General features: G+C 41.4%; 1 protein-coding gene across 1 annotated transcript; it reads right to left on the bottom strand.

The window, feature by feature from the left end:
• Positions 1–1,214: 1,214 nt before the first annotated feature.
• ptpn20 (protein tyrosine phosphatase non-receptor type 20) lies at positions 1,215–26,092 on the bottom strand. Its single transcript, XM_034152419.1, has 47 exons — positions 26,058–26,092; positions 23,378–23,525; positions 23,029–23,192; positions 22,329–22,394; positions 22,062–22,241; positions 21,875–21,950; positions 21,294–21,374; positions 21,057–21,132; positions 20,656–20,809; positions 20,388–20,459; positions 20,007–20,181; positions 19,659–19,794; positions 19,429–19,567; positions 19,193–19,345; positions 18,846–19,031; positions 18,576–18,738; positions 18,226–18,490; positions 18,060–18,139; positions 17,772–17,849; positions 17,579–17,686; positions 17,372–17,488; positions 16,875–17,083; positions 16,618–16,719; positions 16,308–16,401; positions 15,718–15,803; positions 14,964–15,135; positions 14,105–14,316; positions 13,172–13,270; positions 12,535–13,079; positions 11,458–12,079; positions 10,261–10,431; positions 9,999–10,173; positions 9,713–9,923; positions 9,589–9,626; positions 9,243–9,329; positions 8,352–8,413; positions 7,681–7,842; positions 7,354–7,597; positions 6,994–7,100; positions 6,761–6,843; positions 6,212–6,345; positions 5,963–6,111; positions 5,537–5,627; positions 3,551–3,885; positions 2,792–3,007; positions 2,208–2,270; positions 1,215–2,109 (listed from the first exon to the last, which is right to left on the bottom strand). Exons 2-47 carry the CDS (start codon positions 23,499–23,501, stop codon positions 1,999–2,001), a joined length of 7,173 nt encoding a protein of 2,390 aa, XP_034008310.1. The 5' UTR covers positions 23,502–23,525; positions 26,058–26,092; the 3' UTR covers positions 1,215–1,998.
• Positions 26,093–26,192: the final 100 nt, after the last annotated feature.

The raw sequence follows: 26,192 nt of genomic DNA, 5'->3' as shown, positions 1-26,192 counted from the left end.
ATTGCATAAGCACTTGATTGACTGTACAAGATGCATTTTCACAGATGAATGCAAAATGTGCTTGTTTGTTTTTTTCAAGAATAATTACTTTCCAAGATCTGAAGGAGAAAACATATCCACAGGATCTCAAAGAGAACATGAACTTGCACATAACAGAGCGTTACCTACCTATCGCTGGTAAACCAACCCACCAGCGCTGATGAAAGGATGCTGCATACACAGACAGAGGCTGATGGCTCTGCGTAGCCATCCTCATGGCAAAGGTACAGTACTACATGTTTCTTACCAACATGCTCCAGTTTGGAAGATGTTTTCAGGTAAGAGGTCGACATTCAGAACTCTCCTCCTCGTGGAGAGTATTGCTTTGTTACATTCCACATTTTGATCATGTTCAAGTCATTCATCCAAACTCCAGGCTCAGACTTCTCTACTTTAAGAGTCTACATGCAATAAGAGAGCTGTTGTGTCCGTGTGTCCCTGTGTGTGTGTGTGTGTGTGTGTGTGTGTGTGTGTGTGTGTGTGTGTGTGTGTGTGTGTGTGTGTGTGTGTGTGTGTGTGTGTGTGTGTGTGTGTGTGTGGTGTGTGTGTGTGTGTGTGTGTGTGTGTGTGTGTGTGTGTGTGTGTGTGTGTGTGTGTGTGTGTGTGTGTGTGTGTGTGTTAGCAGCTTAAGGAACAAAGTTTACAAGCAGTTACATCCAAAGGTTGAGGTTCAAACCAGCAGCTATAAATCAATTCGATCTGTGACTGGGAGATGCAGCTCTGTTGCTTTGTACACATATACATCTGAAGTTGCTAAATGAAAAGTTTCTAAACCTCATAATATATTTTTTTGCATTTTCTTGGCTGGATTTGTATTAAAATAGCTATGGAATACAGATAGAGGATGTTGTCACGTAACAAATTACACCTGAAAGCCCAGCAACTAACTATTTAAATCAGTTTTGTACATTTTTAGAAAAATCTGAATATTTAGTGTTTATGTCTCATCCAAATTTTTGTAAAAGAGTCAATTGAAAATTCATGAATTTATTCAAAGATTTGTTATGTTGAATCATTCTTTATCTGTATCAGGATGTGCAAGTTGTGATTATGTGTAGTAAGACTTTACTGTGATAGTGTTTTGTATAAAATGGGCCCACAAACAAAGACAGATTGAGAGGCGGTGTGCAAACTTCACATTGTTTCTAACTTACAATTAAACTAAAGGGTGAGATGTAATCCTCCTCTGGTTTGGATCAACCAAACATTCACCTCAGACCTCAAACAGACTGAAAGCTGCACATTCAATCTAACCACCCCCGGGTGCTCTCAAATCCGTTTCCTGCTCTCCATCCCCGACCGCTTGTGACAAGTGGCTCGAGGTCAATGTGGAGCAAGCGGTGTGAGTCATTCCAAGGCACTTGATTCTTTACATTTCCGTAGATGATGAACTGACAAATCAATAGTGTTCTTTTGCTAATGCCCTTTTCTCCAGGGTACGAATGCACTTAATGAAATGATAACTCAATGCTTAATCAAATGCTACTCAAGGTTTCAAACAGATACTCCCTTTGGTATGATGATCTTATGTTCATTTGTGCACTTCGATGACATTACTGCCAGATAAAAGTTGTGAATATTCTAAGGTTTTCTAAATTCCATGCATTATAAGCGTTAAAAATAAATGCAATTCGCAAAAAAAAGGACATGGAGAAAAAGTAAATGAGATTCATTCAGAAAGTGATGCAAAAAGAAGCTAAAGAAAGAAGGCAAATCACTAAGCCTGAAAAGGCAAAACAACCTCAGTGACTAAATTAAATGAATATAATCACAGCACCGAGAGAACAAAAAACGTTAAAGTTGAAGTCATTGGAACTAAACATTCGGCCTCCTCAACACAAAGTATCAAAACAGGAGTACGCATTCTTATTATAGCTAACCAAACTAACTTGATAGACTGCACGTGTTACTCATACGCAGTCTGTGCTTTACAGGTGGGTGAACCGGAGGTGGAAACATTCAAACTAATTTGTGGTCTCGGGGACTTTCCGGTTGCCATTGGTTGCCGTGAAGCTGTAAAATGCCCTGTAAAACCTCCAACCAGACTTTGTAGCAGAAGAAGTACTGGTCCTGAAACGAGAGACAAAGGGAAGGTCTCGCTTTAGAAACTGTCTTTTTTTTTTTTAAAAGCTTGATCTTTGAACTTTAACCTTTTTGTTGGTACTAACCTTGGTTTGAATCATCCCATGGCGCTGGAGTCTCATCTCTTTTACGACATCGCTCACGTTGATCTGAAGACAGAGACAGAGGGTTGTGAGTGGCGTAACCACAGCATGTGTGTGTGAACTAGTCTATTGCTTTAGTTGATTTCTAATTTCTATAATAAGTTCAAACGACCAAGCTCTGTGAGGCTAAGGCTAAACGAAGTGTCATTATTAAGTAGGATGTTTGGTCATAACCAAAGGGTTTGACAAATGAAAAGATTTTTGTGACTAGACAAAAAAAAGGAGGGATCAAAGTTAGTATAATTCAAGATGTGATCCAAAATTCATGACTATCCATACAATAGTCAAACAAATGACAGGTTTAATGAGAAAACTCGAATGGGCACTTGGAAAAAGGTCAGAGGATACGCAAAGTTGGTAGGATCCATCCTATACAAAATGTTGTGGCAATCCATCTGATTGCTGTTAATATTTAATTTTATTATTTTAGTCTGGACCAAAGTCATGAACTGAGCCTACCATATTGCCACTAGCATGTGTACAAATAAACTGTAATTAGTTAACCTAACAAAAGGGCTTTCACTCACAGGCAGGTCGTTCTCAATGAGGCTGAGGATAACGTCAGTGCAGATCAGAACTCCTGTGCGTCCGATGCCGGCGCTGCAGTGCACAGTGACCGGTCCCTTCTGGTGCACCGCCCTCATGTAGCGGATGAAACGGACCAGCTGCTCAGAGCTTTTCGGCACTCCGTGGTCAGGCCAGTGTGTGAACTTCAAGTGACGGACAAAATGTGTCTCCCCGGTCTGGAAGAACAAAAATACTTACAAAATTGTTTCCCTTCAAGCTGAATTTTACATTTAAAGTGGACCTATCATGCTATATTTGAATAATATAGTGTAGGACCATACCTATATAAGGCATATTTATACTTTTTTTCCTTCAAAATACCAAACAGATCATGCATTTTAGCCATGCCTCATTTCGCTCAATTTGCACTTTTTTAGCTCTGTTTTTGCAAGGGCTGATTCTGTGAGAACAGCACCACCTACAGGCCTGGCATATGTACTACAGCGTCTCCAGCGCTTTTGAACGGCAATGGCCGTGGCGCCACTGTTCAAATCTGGATCAGTTTTTATCAGATCCGTTGCAGCCCCTTTTTTAGAGATTTGGGTATGGAGGAAATAGAGAGGGTTGTGTTTTCTGACACTTGGTGAGTTCCCTGGAACACCGGGGACACATATTCATGTATAAAAGACGTACAAAAGTGCATTTTGCATGATAGGTCCCCTTTAAGTATAAACCATAATATTAGACAGGCATGCAGGTTTCCCTCACAAAACATTTACCTCTGTCTCCACCATGCGGATGATCTTGATGTGGAAGTGCTCCAGGTACTGTTGGTTGTCCAGGTGAAGCTGGTACCTGCCTGTGTCCAGAGGCATGGAAAGCTTCTCTGGACAGTACTTGTGACATTTGATCCGTCCCCGTTCTACTTCCTGGGTCATCATGGCGATGACGTCAGACTTGTTTTCCCAGATCATCTGCCAGAAAGCTGGCACTGTGGTAGGCAGAGGGCCCTGGCAGGAGATGTAGAAGAGCTCTTCTTCGCCAACTTTCATGCGGATGTAGCTGGCGTTGATGTAGTCCTGCTTGTCTCCAATGGCAACACGGGTTTCGTCATCTATGTAGAGAAAGAGAAAGTCAAAAATATCCTGAACTGTCTGTGTGCTGTTTGTGAGCATGAATCGCTATATCAATTCATAATTCAAATACACTAATTAGACCTCCAGCAGCATCTCCCCACAAACGTAACAACAACATTAGGAATGTTTTCTTGATCTTGAACTAATCCATCCATTTCTCGGTCGCAAACAACAAACACTGCTACCTTGTTCTTGACATCTTCGTGGATTCATCTTCTTATTATAGACACATGCATCTCCAAACATTCGGTCTACCTACAGTACGCTGTAAAATGTATTATCTCTTACACACGGCATCTATTGCACGTCTGTCCGTCCTGGGAGAGGGATCCCTCCTCTGTTGCTCTCCCTGAGGTTTCTCCCATGTTCCCCTTTAAACTGTGGGTTTTTTCTCCGGAAGTTTTTCCTTGTACGATGTGAGGGTCTAAGGACAGAGGGTGTCGTTTTCTCATACTGATATTCTGCACAAACTGTGCTGTTGTATTTGCTGTAAAGTGTCCTTACTGTAAGGTAATTATTACAGTATATGTACAGCACTTTGACTCGACCAAAAATCGTTTTAAAAATGTGCTATATAAATAAAACTTGATTTGATTTGATTTGATTTGTTGTTTAGCCAAAAGCACGCAATATAAGTCTACAGTAAATAAAGCCAAGTAAACAGCTCTGGGGTCTGGAGTTGAGTGCAACAAACCAGCGCTGTGAAGAAGTTTTTTGGTGATGAGAGGGGTGATAGAACGAAGGCAGTTAGGAATATTTTCTGCGTTGGTCCACCACCTCCTGCTTGTCAGATCAAAAAAACCACAGACTGGAGACCAAATCAGCTAGTTAAAGGCTACAAGTAAATTATTAGATTGGTAAATAGTTGGTATTTCTTTGGACAAACATCAGTTATAACAGGCTGCAAGCAACAAGGCCTTTTTTGTAAGCTATACTGTGGTATTCCTCTGGGTCTCTTTATCCTTTTCATCCCGCTCATTCATTTAAACTCTGAACCTTTCACCTTAAAACACTAAGGGATAGGGAAGTGAACACTTCTTTATGTGTTTGGTGCATTTGAGCATGTGTTGGTTTTGCAGCTTTTTCACAGACATTCACTTTTTCTTGTCTTTGGGGGAATTTTGCCTTTCATTCTGTCCCTCTGTATTTACACCCTGAAATTCATATTAATAAAACAGCTTGGAATTTTATGTTTCACGATGCAGCTTCATTTATTAAAAATATAAATCTCAGATAATTACAAGGTTGCCAAGGAATGGCATCATCTTCATCATCACATACTTGGCTGACTCCGAGGAGATTATAAGTGCGGCTCCAGTGAATTATTGATACTTACGCGGGAAATGATTTGTTGCACAGCCAAGTGTTGTAAACAAACATCTACCCTGCCTTCATTAAAGACTGTACAATCAGCTTAAACTGAGTAGTGAAGAAAAGTGCTAACAAACAGGCTCTCCTATAAATGCAAAGCCTGCGAGTATCTAGCTTTTACAAGTTCAGCTCAACAATAAAAAACTCCAACAGGGGGACATAAAATGAAGCGCAGGGGATTGAACAAATGGATAAAGGGAAAGTGTAGGTTCTACCAGCAGAAAGTACAAGTTAACAGAAGCCGTTTTTCAAACTTACAGGGTAGGATGTCTCTGTAGCGGTTCTTATCTCTGTTCTCAGGAGCTTTTCCAACCAGACAGTTGTCAGAAGGCTTCAGATGCTCCAGAGTCTGAAATGAGCAACGTTAAGAAAGCGTTAAAACTCTGAATAGTGCTGCTGGATCATAGTATGTCTGGCAATACAAATAGCTTAAAACTGCAATGTTTTGATAATGAGTGTCTATGTGTGTCTGCACATTTAGATTTAGCTAATTTTCTCAAAGTGCAGTTCACATTTTAAAGTCCTGCTTGTATAGTTCTTATGGCAAGATCCATTAGGGAAAAGGTTAAATGGCACATTAACTAGGCAGCGTGTTATTATACCCGTAACATTTTACAACTTTGAATTACACAGATTGGTAAATACATTGTACATTAACTATATTGTCTATAACATCTTACACACCATGAACTCTTTGACCAGTTCCTGCTGGTCCAGTTGATGCTGCAGAATATGGATGAGGGATTTGACTCTGCAGCCTGAATACTGACTGGTCCTCGAGGGGCTAATGAGAGCTAAACTGGCTAGTTCGTCCTCTGAGACTATGGGTGGGCCTGAGGAAACAAAACAAGACAAAAAGAAGAAAAGAGTTGCTGATAACACAGATACAAATGTTGACTGGGACCATCATCACAGGAGTAGAGGAATATACACCTGTTTGGGGTGTGGTTTCTCGACACGTTTCGTCAAACACATCATCATCTTCCTCTTCGCTGCTCCAGCCGTCTGACTGTTTTTTCCGGATGTCTTTGCAGGACCGGTCCAAAAGTTTGGTCACAATTTGTTTCCTGGGGGAGTCAGGGGGCAGGGGTGAGACCAGACCATTTTTACTCTTCGGTAGGAGGGGATGAAATCATGCAAGGCTGAGCTTCTTTTCCCTGCGTCTTTTCCACCTAAAATACAGTATAGACAAAAGGCTAAAATATCTTTATACTTCTGCCATACTTCTTGTGGTGAGGCTACAGGGAATAGTACTATACACTTCCTAACTGTTACTCTAGTTGTCTATTTCTTTTGGTATTCTTTGTTTGGGGTTCACTGCCCATAAGGAGCAGCATTTATCCCAGGGGGCTGGTTTATTTATTGCTCTCTGTTGCCTCCCTGTGGTTAACACTGGAACTCTAGGAGAACAAAACCAAAGAAGCAGCAGGGGGAGGAGGAGGAGGGTGAAGAAATAAGTAGACAAAAAAAGGAATGTACTACCTGTCAGAAGCTCCATGCAACATGTCAGTGACATTGAGGGGTGGGCAGCAGGCTTGATGAGAAGGGCTGTTGTTACAGCTCTCCTGCTCCACAGACAAGCAGCCAGAGGAGGGAACAGACAGGAGGAGTAAGATGTTAGTAGTAGATGTTAGTAAAGAGGTGGCTTTTTTTAAGGTTAAAATAACTTGACATCATTATAGCTGCACTATAGTTATTGTACTTATGCATGTTACCGGTATAATTGTAATGTCATCAGTTACGATGGTCAGTCTGCGTTGTGGAGGAGGCGATGAGGCAACGAAAACACCAGCTTCATTGACCAAAGGGTCTGATGTGGCCTCTGGAACAACACAAATTACTTTTAAATTGCAAGTCGAACGCCAATTATACAATTGAGTGAACGCATTTAAAAGACACAGCATTTGCATTAAGTCAGAAACTTGTTTTCATCTAATTTGATTAAACCAGATCAAAACATTACATTTCTATATGATTGAATCTTAGCGCAGTGAAGTAAGATTAGTAGCACCTGCTCTTTTTTCTAGTACTATTATCAATCTAAAAATCCACTATAAAGGGAAAAGTAGTTGTACCAGACGGGCACTCCACTGGTTTTTTCAGCATGATGTCAGGAGAGGAACAGCTGCCATGGCTGGGGACAGGAGCCGGTTGCTCGGCTAAAACAGCTTCCTTAGCAGACATGCTGGGCGGTGTCAGGGACTCGCAGTAGGTCAGAGGCCTGTCTCTGCAGATTGTGAGCTGTACAGAGCCTTCAGCTTTACGCAGAATATCCACCACCTTACTGTGGCTGAGCCCGGACACAATCACACCGTTCACCTAGAACACAAATTGTGAAGAAATGTTTTTGTTTTTCCACTACAGGGGTAATACAACAGTCAAGGTGTATGATAGGCTGTTACCTCTAAAAGGATATCTCCCACTCTCAGACGACCATCCTGCTCAGCGACTCCACCAGAGCAGTTTTCTCTCACTCTGAGCATGCTGCCATTGGTTCCCCCGATCAAAGCAAAGCCAAGGCCTCCTCCTTCTGGTTTTTTTAACTCCACCTGCATGATGCAATTCTAAAAGGAACCAGTGGAGTAAAGGAGAAGAAAGAATCAGTAACTTTCTTCCATCGTATTTTCAGAAGCATTTTCCGCAGAAAAATGCCATGCTTTTAGATGACTCAGGTGTAACACATGCCTCACACACACACACACACACACACACACACACACACACACACACCACACACACACACACACACACACACACACACACACACACACACACACCACACACACACACACACACACACACACACACACACACACACACACACACACACACACACACACACACACACACACACACACACACACACACACACACACACACACACACACACACACAGACAGTGACCCCCCCAGCAGAGAATGCATTCACAGATTGACAGACAGTAGACTCATGTTACAGTGTGTGTTTCAACACACACTTCAAAAAGAGGAGTAAAAGAGTGGACAAAAGTGAAAAGTTTCGACATAAAGAACAAGCTTTTAGAAAAATAAAAATAATATGTTAACAAACTTACACCATGTTCCTGTGCAATAGATTGACATCTGTAATTTCCAGAAGATCTAGACACAGGTTCGGCTGAAAAAAATAAAACAAATGTAATCAATGAATCAGCCTACAAACAACCCTATATATTATCTTAACAATAATGGATACAGGTAATACCGATCAACAATTAAAAGCTATGTAAATTATAAATATTGTAACAAAGTATTTTGGGCCCTGAGCCAACACTGGAACTTCCCCTCTGTACCAATTTCCATTCATGCGACCGTTTTCAGCCAATGAAATATCTATCACAGACACACATAATAAAAAGCAACACACACCAACCTCCCACCTCTTCGGCCATTTTGGAAGAGAGGTGTTGATGGGTGCGTCTCCTCTATGACAGGTGAACAAGGCTGGTCTTTTCAGACTGACCCTCTGCACTGTCCCTTACCACTGCATGCACCGTCACCAGGCAACTGAGCTACCTTCCCTGTAGACCACTGTCTGTATGGTACTGTGTGTGTGTGTGTGTGTGTGTGTGTGTGTGTGTGTGTGTGTGTGTGTGTGTGTGTGTGTGTGTGTGTGTGTGTGTGTGTGTGTGTGTGTGTGTGTGTGTGTGTGTGTGTGTGTGTGTGTGTGTGTGTGTGTGTGTGTGTGTGTGTGTTGGCTGCAGTCCTGCTGTCCAATACCCCAGTGGAGGGCCTGAGGCTTGCTAATTATTAATCCTGCTGTGAGAGCCAGGATCTGTCTGTCAGCATTCGGATCAGACACACACACACACAGCTGCAAAGTGAACTATCTTTCAGCACCGAGCTCCAGCTTCACACAGACAAAGGAGCAACAAGCAAAAGAGTGAAAGGGAACCAATTATTGTGATGATAGAACATGCGAGATATCGGAGGAGAAAAAAACTCACCATCTTCGGAAGGAGACTCTTTCTCTGGAGAGACGGGCTCTTCGGAACGAGCTAAGAACTTCTTGTCCTTTTTCCAGTCAAACAGACCTACAGAAGAAAACCCCATATATGAACATATAGAAAGCCAGCAGCACATACAAGGAAACCGCAAATTATAACATTTCCTGAACTCACAACACTGTCTGGTAATGATTGAACCTAAATTATCATTGTTCAGTTGAGCACAAACATATCTGGTTTCTAGGCAATCCATCAGAGCATATAACAACCAAAATATCTTGTTTATGTGCTCCTGGGTTAACTCAAGCAGGTGTCCCCTTCCCATAAATCCTTCAGAAGCCCTTACCGTTCCACTTAGCCTTGGGGTTCAAGGGCTGGTCTTCTCTGTAAAACACACAAACAGTAGAGTCATTCAAGGAAGTCAAAACAAACCCACTTCAGGGTCTCTCTAGCCTGTTAAGGATGCATACCTGATGATTTTAAGCTTGACTTTACGAGGGGCGATCTCACAGGCTTTGACTGCGTCCTCCAGGGTCATTCCCAGGGTGCACCTGCCACAGATATAGAGGATCTTGTCATTGGGTTGGACGTTGCCCTCCTCGCTGGCTGGGGAGCCTGGCACCACCTGCAGACAGTAGATGCCCTGCCATTTGCTGCCGATGCCTCCTGTCAGCTTTATACCTGGAGAAGGCACACATACATTCAGTACATACAATCAATTAATACTGTGTCATTAAAATGTGTCAAATGACATACCCAGCTGTCCTGAGGGGGTCTTGTAGATAACTACATCAGGCAGGCTGTCGCAGGACGGCGGGGCCCCCAGGTTGGTCACAGCTCTCCCCACAGTCATGCCCAGTCTTCTCGGAGTTGACCTGAGAATTGTCATGGCAACATCATCTGCCACACTGGTTACATCGTGTCTGTTTACCTGGAAAACATATGAAAAGTTGTCATCTGTGTCATCTTTTTTTTTACTTGCAGAAATGTACGGATGTGTGTGTGTGTTTGCGCGTACTGTGATGAGCCTGTCTCCCGCCCGGAGTCGTCCATCTGACTTTGCTGGGTTGTCCAGTATTTCCTGGATGTAGTAGCAGTTGTCCAGCTTGCTTCGAGTGATGGTGAACCCAAAGCTTCCATTCCTCGACTTGGTCAGAACCACTGACAGCTCAAACTCTTTAACAAAGCACTGACAGGCAAAACAAAAATCAATATATCTGTTTAATAGCTATACATTTTCTCTAAGACATAATATTTAACACTTGTTGTTTAAGCTTTAACTTTAACTCAACCACATATTTCTCACCATAACATGTGCTGTACAATTATTATGCAGAGAAGAGAGTGCAAGATGAATAACTATGATACAAACAAGGTGAAACATATTTTATATGGTCTTTTCTTACAGTTAATCATATTGCAACATATAGCTATTTGTCTAGCATTGATTAAAGGTGGGGTAGGTAATTTTGGAGAAACCGGCTCGAGATCGCTAGAATTTGAAAATACACAGCCGGAAAAAATCTGCCACTTCCTTACAGAGCCCCTCCTCCAACACACACGAACGCACACATGACCAATGAGGGCACGAGATAAGTTTGTGCACAGATGGAAGGCTGACAGGCAGGTAGGCCATCCAGTTATTTTAGCCGGGCCGGCTAAAATGATTGGTCGTGCTTTTTACAGTATTACGGCTTCCACAGATGACATTTTTTTATGGATTTTTTGTCAAAGCACTTAAGATATTCATTGCTATCGGGATGTTAAGAGCATTCCATGGAATATAACAAAAAGTGTATCTCGAGCCGGTTTCTCAAACTTACCTACCCCACCTTTAAGCAGACAAGTGACATGTATGATTAACATTGACTTTTTCTATACATGTGGAAATATATAGAAATAGCTTAAAATCCTGTATTAATATTAACAGTAGATGTCTTGTTTGTTTATCATGGTTATATAGTTACTTAACAATTCAAATGTTGTATGTAGAACACATTGAGAATGTTCTGGTTGATATTAGAAATGTTTTATCCTAAATTAACACTGAGGATCTTTGTTTATTATTTGTTTGAAGCCAAATAACAAGCACATATTAATTACTGGTTCATTACGCCATGCCTAAACCTATCATTCACCAAACGTTTTGGAATCCTTTTTAAATGGTTGTCATTTAGGAAAAGTAAGCCAAGAAAACAAAACCTCCCAAACGTACCTTTCTCCGACTCTCTGCCTCCTCTTCCTCACTCTCCTCGTAATCGTAATCCTTGTATTCCCTCTCTCTCTTCTCGGGCTCTTCCCTCTGCTGTGTGTGGCTCTGGGCGGGCAGCGGTGTCGGGGCAGGTGGGCTGGCACAGGGAGGAACAGAGGGGCCGACCTGCGCTGTGATGGGGGTCGAGGGTGCAGGCGGCGGCTGGGGTGGGGACCCCAGAGGCCGACTGTTCTTGCCGACGGCTTTGTAGTGACTTGAAAGCAGACCCTGCTGGATCGGGTGGTGCTTGGCTTTCGGTGGCTGTGTGGTGAGAGGTGGGGATGGGTGGGCCAGGGAGAGAGTGGTCGGGGTGTCAGACGAGAGGCTGAGGCGCGAGACGGTGGTCGTGGGCAGGTTAGGAGCGAGGGTGGGATTGTGAGAGCTGAAACTAGAAGTCCTGTCGGAGGTTCGAGGGTGGAGGTCTTTGACGTTGGATGATGGAGTCTGAGTGGACACATTGGAGGGGGGGCTGCGAGGGTTCTCCATTGTGGAGCTGATGGTCAGGTACTCTTCATCTGCCATGATAGTCAGTCCATTTCCCATCAGGCAGTAGGTCACACTGCCATCAGCATCCTCTCTGACTCCACTGCAGATAAACAGACAGTAGATAGAATAACTTTAAAACAAAGTTTCTTCTCTAAAGCTGTTTAAAACGTTAATCTTCTAAAATGTATCAAATGTATATGTATGACATATAGTATTTCTTGTTAGCTTTTGAAGTTGATTGCTGTTGATGGCTGTTATTCACGCATTTCAGGCTTCACTGTGTAAAAACTGTGTTTTTTTTCTGTTGTACCCTGCTTTTTCAAATTCTAACAAAAGAAGCTGAACCTAATCAAATGTCGAAAATGTATCAGGACTTACGTTCAATAAGTTTGTCCAAATTGATTCAAATATTCTGGTAAATTTGATTATTTAGATCATCCTTCTAAGGAGTTTGATACGTTTACATACACATTTAGATTTTGCTGATGTTAAAGCAGTTCCCATATCAAATCCTGTTTCAGAAATGGCTAGATGTGGCTACATCTGATACATTACCTTGCATATACATATTTCGATCCAGACTTAGGGCAGACATCCATAAGCATCACAGTTGAGCCTTTTGTCGTTGCAACCTCCACTTCTTCTTTCTCATCTCTTTCCTTGTTCTGCTTCCTTGCTTCTACTTCCTGTTGTTCCTCTGGTTTCCCAGTGGTTGGTTGCACCTCTGGTTGAGCTGGAGGAGAGCCACAGATGGGTGAGGCGGGTGAGGCAGGCGATAATGGGGAGGCAGGTGAGGCAGGTGAGACTGGTGACGGAGGTGATATAGGGGAGGTGGGTGACGGGGGTGAGCGAGGACGAGACGGAGGAGTCTGGTGTGCCTGCACTTTACCATCCAGACTCTCCTGGGTCTCTGGGAGTGCTGGAGCTGCAGGAGGATCTGGGGTTTCCTCTGCTGTGTCTGTCAGATCCTCCTCAGGGGTGGGGGCCTGCTTCTGGGCAGATATTATAGAATCATATTGAAATCTGAGGAGCTGGCTGTAGTCGTCTCCTAGTCGGATGTCCAGAGACTGAGATCGAACCTCACGGAAGTAAGCAGGACTCTACAGAGACAGGTAAGACAGTTTATCAGTATACCGGGTCTAAATTGGGAGTTTTTTTCTTTATGTATATGTGTAGGTGTGGGTGAGCTCACCAGTGTGTTGTCATCCAAATCGAACAATACTCCAGGACCTGGTCGGCAGATTAGTAGATGAACTTCAGATGGAGCTCCACGTAGCAGGAACAAAACCCTCTGAAAATTAAAAAAGAAGTGTGTAGGAAGTTAAGATACATCTTTTGAGTGACTCAAAGTGTGCAATTTTTAAGGTAACATGGCAAAATGCACCAGTGTTATTTCCATTGTAACTCCTTGGCAGTACACAAAATACTAAGACACAACCAGCTTGCTATTTTGGTTGGTATCAGATTAAAGGATTAGTGGACCAATGACGTGTCTGAGATCTTAAAGAGCAGGGTCAATAGTGCTGTTCTTACGCTCATTAGTGTCGGTAGTCAACACGTTATAAATTCTATTCTTAATTTTTTACATCCCAAAAACCTATAACACAATAAAACAACTTGCAACAAACAATCTCTATTTATGAATATGGGTATAGATTTTTAATTCAATGGTATAAATATGTAAGGATTACAAATAATGTTAAATACCGCAAACCCTTTATCTTATTATTTTATTTTATCTTGTTCATTTACTGTATTGATTTGGCTCTATCTGTCACCCTGATCTGATTCAATCCTCATACTCTTATTTATGAAGAATAATGAAGGACATTATAACCTGAAGAAATCTCTGTGCCTTATGCATGGACACATTTTTCAAATGTATATATATATATATTTATATATATGTATATGTATATATTACAGCTGTTACTGATGTTATTACCATGCACTAGTGACCATTTATTTATTTTATTGTATTTATTTACTCTCCTTTTCTTTACTTTTGCTATTGTTTGCATCACCCTCGCTGTTGTCACCCACCCATTGTTTGTACTGTTATGTAATAAAATGCTAAATCTGAATACAAATATATATTAAAAAATAAAAATACCCCAAACCCTACCTGGTAAGAGAGGTCTTTCACAGGCTCTTTGTTGACAGACAGAATGACGTCTCCAGCTTGCAGCAGGCCGCTCTCTAGCGCTGGTTGACCCGGGAACAGACGTTTGATGCGGACCACGCTGCCCCGGTCTGGCCCCGAGTGCATATGTGAGATGTTAAAGCTAAAACCGAGGCCAGACAAACTCTTCTTCAACACCACTTCATGCGTATTTTCTAGGAAAAAGAGGAGACAGAGGGGAATCTTGGAGCATTAACGTGTGTTGTGTAACCTTTAATCTGTGTTGTGGTCTGCAATTTGGTACATTGTGTAAAAAAAAACAATGTTGATTAATCCCCCCTGACACGCATATGTCCCTATGAGAATTATTTAATTTTCTCCACTGCCAAATCTGAACAAGCAAGAATCCTTTGTTTTAAACAAATTCTGCCTCACAAGGAAGGTTTTGTTGGGGATGAGAACTGTCCCTTTAACTGATCTCAGGCAGGGAACAGGCAGCTTCAAGGTTTCAGTGTAGGCTGTCTCGGGGGACTGAGGGAGCGTCAACCCTGGATGACTCTGACAGCAACCACAATGTAGCTGTCAGATGACTCACAGTCACCTCTGGGCCATGTGTGCAACGTGTGTGTGTGTGTGTGTGTGTGTGTGTGTGTGTGTGTGTGTGTGTGTGTGTGTGTGTGGTGTGTGTGTGTGTGTGTGTGTGTGTGTGTGTGTGTGTGTGTGTGTGTGTGTGTGTGTGTGTGTGTGTGTGTGTGTGTGTGTGTGTGTGTGTGTGTGTGTGTGTGTGTGTGTGCCTGACACTGTCTATCTTTTCTTATTTCCCCTCCTATGTGAGCGTATGTGCCCCTTCCTCTCGCCTCACCATCAGTCACAAAGCTGTAGTCCTTGGCTCGACCACTCAAGGTCGTTTCCATGGAGACATCCGTCCTGGAGGGCTGTGTATGTGATGAACTTTGGGCCAAAGGGGGGCAGGGTGAGTCAGGTCTGGGCTCCAAGACTATTGTGGGCTCCCTTTCCAAAAGCAGGCTCACCACCTAGAAGGAAAAGATGCACATACAAACCCTTGATATGTTCAGGAGTTAAAAGTAAAGACAACAATGTACACTAGCTAATGCAAGTTTATATTCAGGTTTGAATGGAGTCAATTTAAAACGCTTCTCTACAGTATTGTAGATAAGGTATAAAGGGTCCAACAAGTGCAACTAAATGATACACTGGTCTATTCCAAAACAACTCTTATAAGCGTTAGCTCACTCCTCTATGGTACAGTTATTTTTTATGATTAGCTCAGAGAAGTTAACTTAAACTACTTAATTAAGGTGAGGGAATTAATGTGTTCATACATGAAGGAAAACAACGTTTACTAAAGTTGAAAAATAGGAGCTGAAACATAGACTCTGGTACTGATACAACTGATTTTTCTACAGTAATTACCTAAATATATTTATCCAATCATATTATCAAAAGAGTTTTACATGTGTATTATATATATATATATATATATATATATATATATATATATATATATATATATATATATATATATATATATATATTAGTGTGTGTGTGTGTGTGTGTGTGTGTGTGTGTGTGTGTGTGTGTGTGTGTATATATACCTCCCCAGTCCTCTTCAGGCACTCGACAGCTTGGGGGTGAGTCACGCCCCTCAGGTTGGACCCATCAACCTCCAGCAGTCTGTCACCTGTCATATGCACAAACACAAATCTCATCATCATTAGCAACATCAAAACATAAACGGTCTGTGTGTGCGTGTGGTTGTTGGGCATGTCGACAAATCTTAAAATCATTCCTGCTCACTGAAGCATGAAGCAAGCAGACACAGCACAGTGGCCTCAGCGGCACACTCATGTCCATACAGGTTTTATAGCTTTCATCTTATAGGGCCCCAGTTCAATCCACAATCAGTTTAAATATTGGAGATGACGATCTCCCCCAAGTCAAAGGGTGCCATTTTGACTAAATGTAGCATATATTTCACTATGTTTACATCATTTCCTTTGATGATGATGCAAATGGATGGGAAAACATTGTGAAATAATACATTTAAAGATGACATATTGCAAATTAATGACAATGATTTTCACCACTACATCCCCCACTTAATCATAAGTTGAGTGAACATCCGGCACAAAATCAAACTGGAAGCGTACTGATCACATATCAAAATGAAATGTTTTAAGATTACCAATCTGAATGCGCCCGTCCTGCTCTGCAGCACCTCCAGACACCAGAGTCTTGATGTAAATGCCTCCATATCGCACATTGGTGTTTATTCCTCCCTTTTGGCAAAAGATAGATGTAATAATTAGTCAATGACTCAGGCCTCAAATAACCCGAGAAACATACACTGACTCAGCGTAAAGGGCTCACAGTTACTGTGCATTGCAGCTATATTTTGAAAGCAGGACTATTGTATTGGACTGCATTAGTTTTAGCTGGATGAACCTTTGTATAAAACAAATGCTGTACAATTAAAGAAAAAAACATTGACTCACAGCAACACTGATGCCAAGACTACCGTTGCTTTTCTTCAGCTCCACTACAAAGCGCTCGCCATTTCTTAAACTTATGATAGAGGGAGACCTAGAACACACATCCTGAAAAAAAAAAACGTTTGATTGAGAAATGGATACATTAGGAAAAGATAAAGGTGGGTTTTCAGGAAACTTAACAAAGCAATTAATCAGTTTAACAATTAGCTCTTCATGTTGACATCTTAGCTTCCATGGAAACAGAGTCATTCATGTCTAACCTTGGCGTCATGTATTCGCACCACAGGAATGTGAAGCCTCCTGCTCTGTCTGGGGGTTGCCGTGTTGGACAGAATGATGGCTTCCTCCAGTTCCTCCACAACGGGACGAAAATCTGCGCTGCACAGTGTGGTCTGTGACCCAAAGCCCCTCTCCAGCGCCAAACCCAGGGTACTGTGACTAAATGAACCCCTCCTGTCCTTTAGAGAGTCTGACAACAAGCAGGTGGGGTAAAATACCTTAGTACACTGAATAAAGTGTCACTACTTTACTATACAAATGTTGGATAGCATGCAGTATGATGTCCTTTTTGTATGCTGTATGATGTCCTTTTTGTTTTTCTGTTGTTTTCAGTGTTTATGTCTTCATGTGGAACCTACTTGCAGCAGGTCTCCCTTGAAAAAGAGATTGATGATCTCAATGGGATTCACCTGCTTAAATAAAGGTTTGAAATGAAATGAAATGAAAGAAGAGAAATCAGAGATAGAGACAATCTTACATTTAGGCTGGGACACAATGAGCTCCACCTCGTCTGGGCAGTTCTGTAGGATGGCAGCAGCGTCAGTGAATGTCACTCCTTCCAAACTTGTCTTGTTGAGGGAGATGAGACGTCCACCTGGAAAAAATATATATCAAAATCTTTGTTATAGGTTGTTACCTGCAGCCCATTTGTCTCTTAATAACGTTTTGTTGTATGTTGTCGTACCAGGTTTTATTCGTCCATCTTTGTCCGCAGGCCCATCAGACACAACGGAAGCAATGAAGATCCCGAGGTCCAGTTTGCCTGTATTGTCCTCGCCCACTATCACAAAGCCTGAAACAGGACGAGAGATAAAGTGAAGTGAATATTTGTTTATTTTAGATGAAGTTCACAGCTTAGTCCACCTTAATAAACTCACCAAAGCCCAGTTTGGGATCTTTCTTCAGGGTCACACAGACTATCTCTCTCTCTGGTGGGGTCCTCGTTGGTGTATCAACTGCAAATCACATGTGATTATTATATTTAGGGTCAGGACAAAAGTCTAGTAAAGAGTAGGGTTGTGTACTGTAAACCGGTTCCGAATCAGAATTATACAAATGTCTCCATGCACCAGAACATACACCTTACAAAACATGATTGATTTGTAATTTTTTAAGTTCTTTTAAGTTTCCTCCCTCTGTATGTGTTCACAAAAGTACATATTTACCACGTATAGAGGACGAGGCTTCAGAGTCCTGCTTCTGTAGTGACACACTGGACATCATTCTGGGAATCGTCTCTGAAGTGCTGCAACACATGTGCACATTTGCATTTATACATTTGTTTTCTTACTGTTTACTGTATGTTGTAATGTTCTTATAATGGAGAGCTACCCCCAACACTGTTGCTCCTTCATGTCCCCCAGGTCTTCAGCTTCAGTGAGCTCCTTGTTCAGCTCTCTGCTCATCTCTCTCCTCATCTCCCTCTGCTGGCGCAGCCTCGCCTCCAGTTTGGCAGTCAGGTTCTCACAGGACTTGGAGAGGGAGTCTGGTTGACCAGGTGTCAAACCCACATGGTTCAACATGCCCTCTGAGCAGGAGAACTGCTTCAGGTTCAGGTTACGGTCTCTGTATACTGTCATGTACTTCATGTTTTCATCTGGAGAAACAGAGGTGTTAATTATTAGTTGTCATTTTGGCTAAAACCTTTCTGACATGTAAATAAATAAATAAAATATATCCACCTGGTATAATGGTGTGGTTAAGTTGTCTTGACGTCATCTCACTATGAAACTTGTGCTGTGCTGAGCAGAGGTTCAGGAGGTACTGTGCTATTTTTGAGCTTTCTGTTATAAAACTGTGCTTTTTTCCACTGGGCCCGCCACACTCTATAATCAATTTACGCCGCTGGAAGATATAGAAAACACAAGTTACCATACATTCACAAACAAACAAAAAAGAGCCACACAAAGTAATATCTTATACAGCAAAAATATTACTGAAATAGCACCTACCCCAGTTGATATGGTGTCGGTTTCCCTCCAGAGGAAGCGTCTGGTGACGGTTCGGAGGTGGTTCTTCATCTCGTACACAATTATTCCTTTGGCACAGACTCCCAAAACCAACTCTCCCACCACTGTCCTTTTCTCTCTCCCCACACGGTGGAACATAACCCCATACTCCGGTAACTGCTGGGCAATCTGAGGTGTACATATTTATTTACATGCATTAGATTTGAACTTGTAGCCAATCATTTTAGTAATCATTTAGAATTAGAGAAGTTAAACAGTGTGATCAACGGAAAAAATGTTTAGTGGTAAGCAACTTGTGAAACATGTATGTGAGTGGATGCATTTGTTACCTTTAAGTACTCTGTTTCTGCCTCTTCAGGAAGCATCTGGGAATGACTTGCATGTAGTCTTGGCAACTCTTCCTTGACATTGGGCAGGGCCAGCTTCTCTAGCATTCTCTTGGACACATAATGCTCAGGCTGGTAGTAATTCTTACCATAAAGCTAGAAAGACACACAAAAGAAACATATGTAACACAAACCCAAAGATGGTGCTGGTATTTAAAGCATCTTTGTGTCGTTGGTACCTCTGGCATGTAATCCCCAAACTCAGCCTGCAGAGCGAGAGCAGCCAGAAACAAGCCAGTCTCCTCGTTACAGTAAAGCCTGTCCTCCAGGAGATCCTTACGCACTTGTAAGTAGTACTGGTGTCGAGTCAGTTTGTGCCTATAGGAAACAGGACAAAGGGTTAATTGAATATTTTAAACTATTCAATTCTATTTATAGATTGTATACATTTCACCAGAACTGTACTTACAAAACAAAGGACATATCATCAACAAAAAATTTGAGTCGTAGAAACACCAAAAAGGACAAAATCTGCCCTTTTCTCCAACTGTCAGGTGCAATTTTGGAGATTTTTGTTTCATTATCCAAGAAAAAATATTCATCATCTGCAGAATGAAAAAGAAAAGCCTTTTTAACTCATCAGGCATAACAAATTCAAATTATATTTTATTTTAAATAAAATCTGTTGTCAATAATTTATATGGATACCAAATGTGAGGGCACAATATCACAAGTTGGACTATGGATATTTTGACATTTCTGTATTGAATGTTGTTATGTACAATCAATACAGACCCACATACTACGCCATGCTTACCATCTATAAAGGCAAGACCAAAGTAGAAGTGTTCCACCAAGTTTGCATGAGCCACCACCATGTCAAACACATCTCTTCCTCTGGACTTAATGTCACAGCGCACCATCACATACTGCCCGTTAAGCAGAACTACAGTCACTTCTCTCTGAGACGAACACGAACGGCCCTTTCTGGACTGTAGTGGACACGCACAAACACACAGACACACACAGGACATAAAAAAAACAACATTCTCACATGCATGCACATAAATGTACAACAATATCATGCAGCTATGCCAACAGATGTAGTTTAGCATGCAGGAAAGGACAACATATTGTGAAAAAACAGCAGTTTACATAGATATTGATCAAAGCAGAGTAAAGAGAAGCAGTCCTTTACCACAATAGATCCTGGGAGATCGAGAACAATGTGTTGTTCATCTGGCATTCTGACGAACTCAGGACCCAAAGCCTGACAAAACAAATATTTTTGATATGAAGTCTTCAAGCAGAAACACATGCACACTTTTTTCGATTAAATATTGTACATGCTATGACACTACAAAAAGCAGCTTGTTGTAAAGATCCACAACAAATGTATGTTCTACAAAAGAATGATCTTGCCTTTATGTCACCGAACAACCATCTAAAAAATATTCCGGACTTACCTTCGATGTCCTCTGGCTCAGGCTGATGGAGGACTCGCTGAAGGTGATGGAAGGACTGTGCGATCTGCCTGATGTTTTGGGAGAGGAGTCGTGTTGGGGGCTCCTACCAAGCCAACTGCAGTTGCTGTCCCTGTGACGGACCCCACGAGGGAGTCTGAGGGGAGAGAGAGGGGGAGAGGAAGGACAGATTGTGTAATAGGTGTGCAGACGAGTTGTAAAAGTCAAACTCAACAATGTCATGTCCCCTTGATGGCACTACAGACAATAAAAAGGAGCACGGAAGGAGAAGCGGATGGATTTATTTGTGTTGACGTGCACACAGAGATAGTTTTAATAGTTGAAGAATTGTTTACTAATTACAGTATTAATGATGTGAATGTAAGAACGCATAGATTACATACCTTTCTAAAGAAGACTGGTACAGCGGTGTGGGAGAGCTCCTTGGTCTTTGTCTCCAAGGTCTCTGAGGTAAATTAACTGGAAAAGAGCATTTGCATTGTCAAAACAAGCAATTAGGCTGGAACACACATTAAAGTAGAAGAACAAATTGTCTGTTAATCGAGGATTACATCCAAAACCAGAATTAGGGGTTTTGTTAAGTGGACACAAGACAAATTATTTAGAATTATTTTCCTTACCTGACTTTGAGTCAGAGTCCGTTGAGTATCTTCTCCCTTCAGCACTCCCTTCGCTGAAGTCTGAAAGTGGCCCTTTCTTTCCTGTCAGCACGGTAAAAGATAAAAGATGACAGCAATGTTTGATTCATGTCCGTCTCTGTGCTCCCAGGAGACAATAGGATGTTGGGACAGAAGTGAGGCTTGCACAGGGTTACACCAGCAAGCATCCACACTCTGTCTCTGATTATTGGCTCTCGTAGGAGACTAATCCTGGCCTTGCTTTAGATTAAGATTTTAATCCTGTTGCCTTGGGTCAAAAGAGCAGTGACCCGAAACTACTTTGCGTAAAATATTTAAAAGGTACAATTTATTCATAATTTCAAAATGAATCAAGGAAATAGATCAGAATAGGGTTTTCCTGTACCATACCGGATTTTCCAACTCACTTATGTACAGATAGGTAAAGAAGGCATGCCTGTTTGTCAAAAAGCCCTTATTCAAAAATAATGTACAGTGTCATGCCTATGCTCAGCAAGTTTTCTCCTCTTGTATGATGACATGATGCTTGTGTGCATTTACAGGACTTAAACATGCATGCTCACCATGAAGTCTCTCTCTGATCATCTGGCTCCTGCCACTCAAAGGGACCTGACTGTCTGGCAGAGAGCCATGGTCCATCTGGAGGAAAAGACAACACATTTACATTTTTCTGTCATTATACACATTAGCCATTCAAATGATGCTGAAATCTTACAGATAGGAACATGTAATAAAGGTATCTAGACTCACTGATTCGTGAAAAACTTCCTCCACCAGCTGTCGGATGACTGTGGGGGGTGGCGGCAGGATGTTGGTTTTGTGCTGAGACTCGCAGGCTTCCAGGATGGAGATGAGGTTCACCCTGCGGTGGGCCAGGTCCTCACACATGCTGAGCAGGAGGCTGTTCAGGTGGTCACTCAACTGGACCGGCTGAGACGCATGAGAGGAGAGAGTGATTAGAATATATGGCTGAGGAGTAGTGGTGTGGAATAAAGATGACAGCTGTGAATGACCCACCTGATTTTGAGGTAGGTGAAAATCAACCGACCAGTAGAGAGTCATACCCAGTGAATACACCAGCATCTGCACGACAAAAGTAATTGGTTAATGACAACACCAGTTGAACATGTTAAAATAGTTTACATGTTCAAATGTGATTAAAAAAAATGATAATAAACCACTGTTTGAAGATTCTAGAAATGGCTCAGTAAAGTGAAAGGCAACAATAATTGTGATGGCACAGTACATGTTGTTTTAAATTATGCAGTGGGAGACATGTCCTGCTGCTTTCAAACAAGTGCTTCACTATTGAAGGCTTTTATAGATTTAACTAATGTAACATAGGCAGACTACCTGAAGATGTGTGTGAGATAAGAACACATATATTTGAAATCCTTCCTTAATGTTAAAACATTCTCAAATATGATTTCAAGTGTTACTTTAGGGTTTTTCTACCCAATGTCAATACATGAAGGTTTAAATTCAGAGCTGCAGTTTCTTTGCTCAGCCACTAGATGGCGGGCTCACACCTCAGCTGTCCTTCAAATCCTGACATCCTGATATTTTACCCTCAAAGGAAACCCACATAAGTATATGACAGTAGTAGTATATGATTGAAATAAACCCCTATATGAACTTATACTATTGTGTGTTTACCAAGTCTGCCATCAACTTCCATGTGAGCTATTAGGACAGGTATGAGGATGTAAGCACTGACCCTCTCTAAAGCAGGTTTGCTTGAGCTGGCACGGCCCTGCAGCATCTCTGGAGCGGTGAAGGTGGAAACATCCTCTGATAGGCCACAATTCTTAAATGCTAAGGTACCAGTGGCTGACAGCAGCAAAGAGGTGGGGCTTATGATACTACACATGTTGTTCTGACCTGCAAAAAAAGTGGGAAGTCCATAATAATGCTGCTGATACACGGTAAATTCAGTTTTAAACAAGATATATTTAAATGTTAATGTCTTTTTACATTGCCATAACATTATGGTATGGACATAGCATTAAGGCATCGTGTAATGTATGTGTGCGTACAATAAGAGGAGGATATCTGAAATGATTTACCCTTATAAGAGGCATCCACTAAAGACTCTGCAGTGGCCAGCAGCAGGGACCAGACCTCCTCCTCCAGCAGAGGTCCCCCTCGAGCCTCCAGTACTTCAGCTAATGTCACAAATGTGCTGCTCATCCTGCACACATTCCAATCACGAACCTGAAGATGTACCACATACATGCACACATGAAAAACACACATGTACAACATCAATTTCTATATTGAAATATCTACAGCTGATTGTCTTATATGTCTTGTATATTTTGTAAAAGCATGATATACTTTGTTGGGTGTCCTCATTACACATTTCTACTTTATCTTAACATATCTTCATGATAGTGTTACTGTTGTTGTCAAAGCCTGTCAACAGCAATTGGCCTACAGGGACGGTTATGAGAGACAGTTCTGAGAAAAAGGCCGTTCTTTGCGCTGGACTCTGATTAAATTATCTAACTCCATTAGTCTCACTGCCTCTTGCTCTCTCTTGACCCTCCCATTTCCTAATAGGCTTTCCTCCTGACAAGAGGGCACTTCTGAAGGGATCTGTGCTTCTGGCACCAAGGCAACTGTGTCATGGTGGCATGTTAGTTTGTTGTCACATACTGTGTGAATATTATGACATCTGTACATTCGAGAATGGGAAGGAACAAAAAACACCTGACCTGACAGAGAAGAGACTGTGAAAGAAATGCAGAAAAGCTTTCTTACTTAGTATTATTTATATTTTGGTAAAGCATCTATTAAGAAACATGGAAAATACATATTATTTTGACTACATTATATAAATGTAGGTGTTTTCTTGTATTATTAGTCAGATTTAATTTAGTAAATTCATTTAATATCCAATCACATTAGATGATGAACCAATTAAATACTTAAAAATCAAAGCATTCTACTATTTTCTAAAAGATAGCATGTTGTAGGATATCTGTGCGGATCAAAACAACAAACCACACTTGACATGATTATGTAAGATAACAGCAAAGCTATGGATATTTCCATAAGTATCTGTCTCAAATACAAGAGACATAGGAAAGTTTCAAAAGTCTTATATTTGTTTTCTAATTTCATTCATTAAAGTGTTGGTGTGAGAGTATAAAATGAGTAAAAACTGACATGCTGTTTTCTTCCTGGTTTAACCTTCCTGCATTTTCTCAAACAACTAAGAGAACAGATTCAGATTGTTCCCAATGCATGGCAAAGGCTGTTAAACCAAACCATCATGGTTTTTATTGGACTTTTTGTATAGTTCCTGTTCCTTAAATGTTACAGACCAGTAATTTCATAGGACAACCAACCACAGTGTGCTGAAGGAAGCAACATGCTTTCAATGACACCGACCAACCCAATTACTTTAGGCCTGATTATCCTGCACTTAAACTTAATTTACCCTCGGCTTGTGACACCCAGTGTGTCAACTAAATACAAGGATAGTTGTACAAGATTAAATGTGTTGCTAAACCCAAAAAACACAATGCAATTTGGAGGTAATAAGGTTTCCTAGAAGTGCACAAGGCCGTTCAAATCAGTGAAATAAAAAATGATGTAACTGTATACCTGTATTCTGCTTTATCGTTATGATGTAGAAAGGAATTGAAGAAAAAAGTAGGAAGCGTGCCAGGTGCACCCACCTCTCCACTGTGGACCAAAACTTTAGCAGCTGTGCTCCCTCAAAGTGGTCTGTCTACAGGTGTAAAGCTACTGTTGTGAAGCCATTCAGTGCTGCAGGGACCATCACTGAAACCTGGCAATTATCAACACAACTCTCATGTGTTGCTGGAATCTTTTTGGACATAAAGAAACTGTGCTGTACTGTGCATATCACATCATGGCATTTACCTAAACATGTGGCTGGGTTCAAGTTGGACCTCTTTAAACGTTCACATCCTCTGCATTCCCTAAATCACAACCTTTAAAACGTGATGTTATTATAGAGCATATTAGAGCATAAAGACGACCTTTCATGCAATTGAATAATGTGTACTGCTGTCTAGAACAAACTACTTTAACATCTAATAATCCAATACCATGTCCAGATTATTAACCAGTTGTCACACTTTTTTCTATTTGGTGTACATGCAGATGTATTATTCAATTTGGACTCAAATGCATCACATACCATGGTTTTAATGGAGCAGTCAACAGCTAGTTCCTGCTAATTTTGCTAGTTAAGCTAGCCTGTTACATAGAATCTACCTTAGTGATCCATTAAGCAGACAATCAGATGACAGACACAGACAGTGAAGCTGTACAGTATCCTTGAGAATTTGGGACAAGATGCTTCATCAGGATCTCGGTCTCCTATAGCCCTTTTCTCACTCCAGTAGACAATACATTCCTATGTTCATACGTACCATGACAAAGTGTGATAGTATGGACATCTTGGCAATGTGCTGTTTGTGTGTAGCTACAACATAAGCAGCCTCTAATAAACAACACATTTCACCATGAGGATTTTTGTCGTCACAGGCCTGAATGTGAAGGCTATACTATAAATTACTCTTAAAGGTAAATCTCATTATAGCCATGTAGATGTTTAGCAACGGTATGTGCCTGAAATTTATTTATTTCCATCTTAAATCTTATACCAAATGCATTTAAAAAAAAATACGCCCACCTCAATACACCAAACTAACAAATAGCACGGTGTGAAGGAGGAAGATAATGAAAGATATCTCAGTGAAACCTTACCTGGTACGAGATGTAACCTATGTCAGCAGTGTGATCCTTCGTATTATCTTCAGTGCTCCCACCACGGATCCAAAATAATCCTTGTGATCATCGCATTGCTGTTTTGACGTCCTCTCAGTAAAGGCAGCTCCGCGA

Source organism: Trematomus bernacchii, unplaced genomic scaffold, assembly GCF_902827165.1.
Source record: "Trematomus bernacchii unplaced genomic scaffold, fTreBer1.1, whole genome shotgun sequence".
Taxonomy (NCBI): Eukaryota; Metazoa; Chordata; class Actinopteri; order Perciformes; family Nototheniidae; genus Trematomus; species Trematomus bernacchii.
Note: the sequence above shows the minus strand (reverse complement) of the source record. Positions and strands in the feature narration are given on the sequence as shown.

What these genes read in the sequence shown, in the direction of transcription:
- ptpn20 (XM_034152419.1), bottom strand. Translation starts at nt 23,501, where the DNA reads ATGAGCAGCACATTTGTGACATTAGCTGAAGTACTGGAGGCTCGAGGG. An exon ending in GGACTCTGACTCAAAGTCAG is followed by an intron (nt 21,133 to 21,293) that starts GTAAGGAAAATA and finishes GCTCTTTTCCAG; the next exon opens with TTAATTTACCTCAGAGACCT. An exon ending in TCGAAATATGTATATGCAAG is followed by an intron (nt 12,080 to 12,534) that starts GTAATGTATCAG and finishes GTTTATCTGCAG; the next exon opens with TGGAGTCAGAGAGGATGCTG.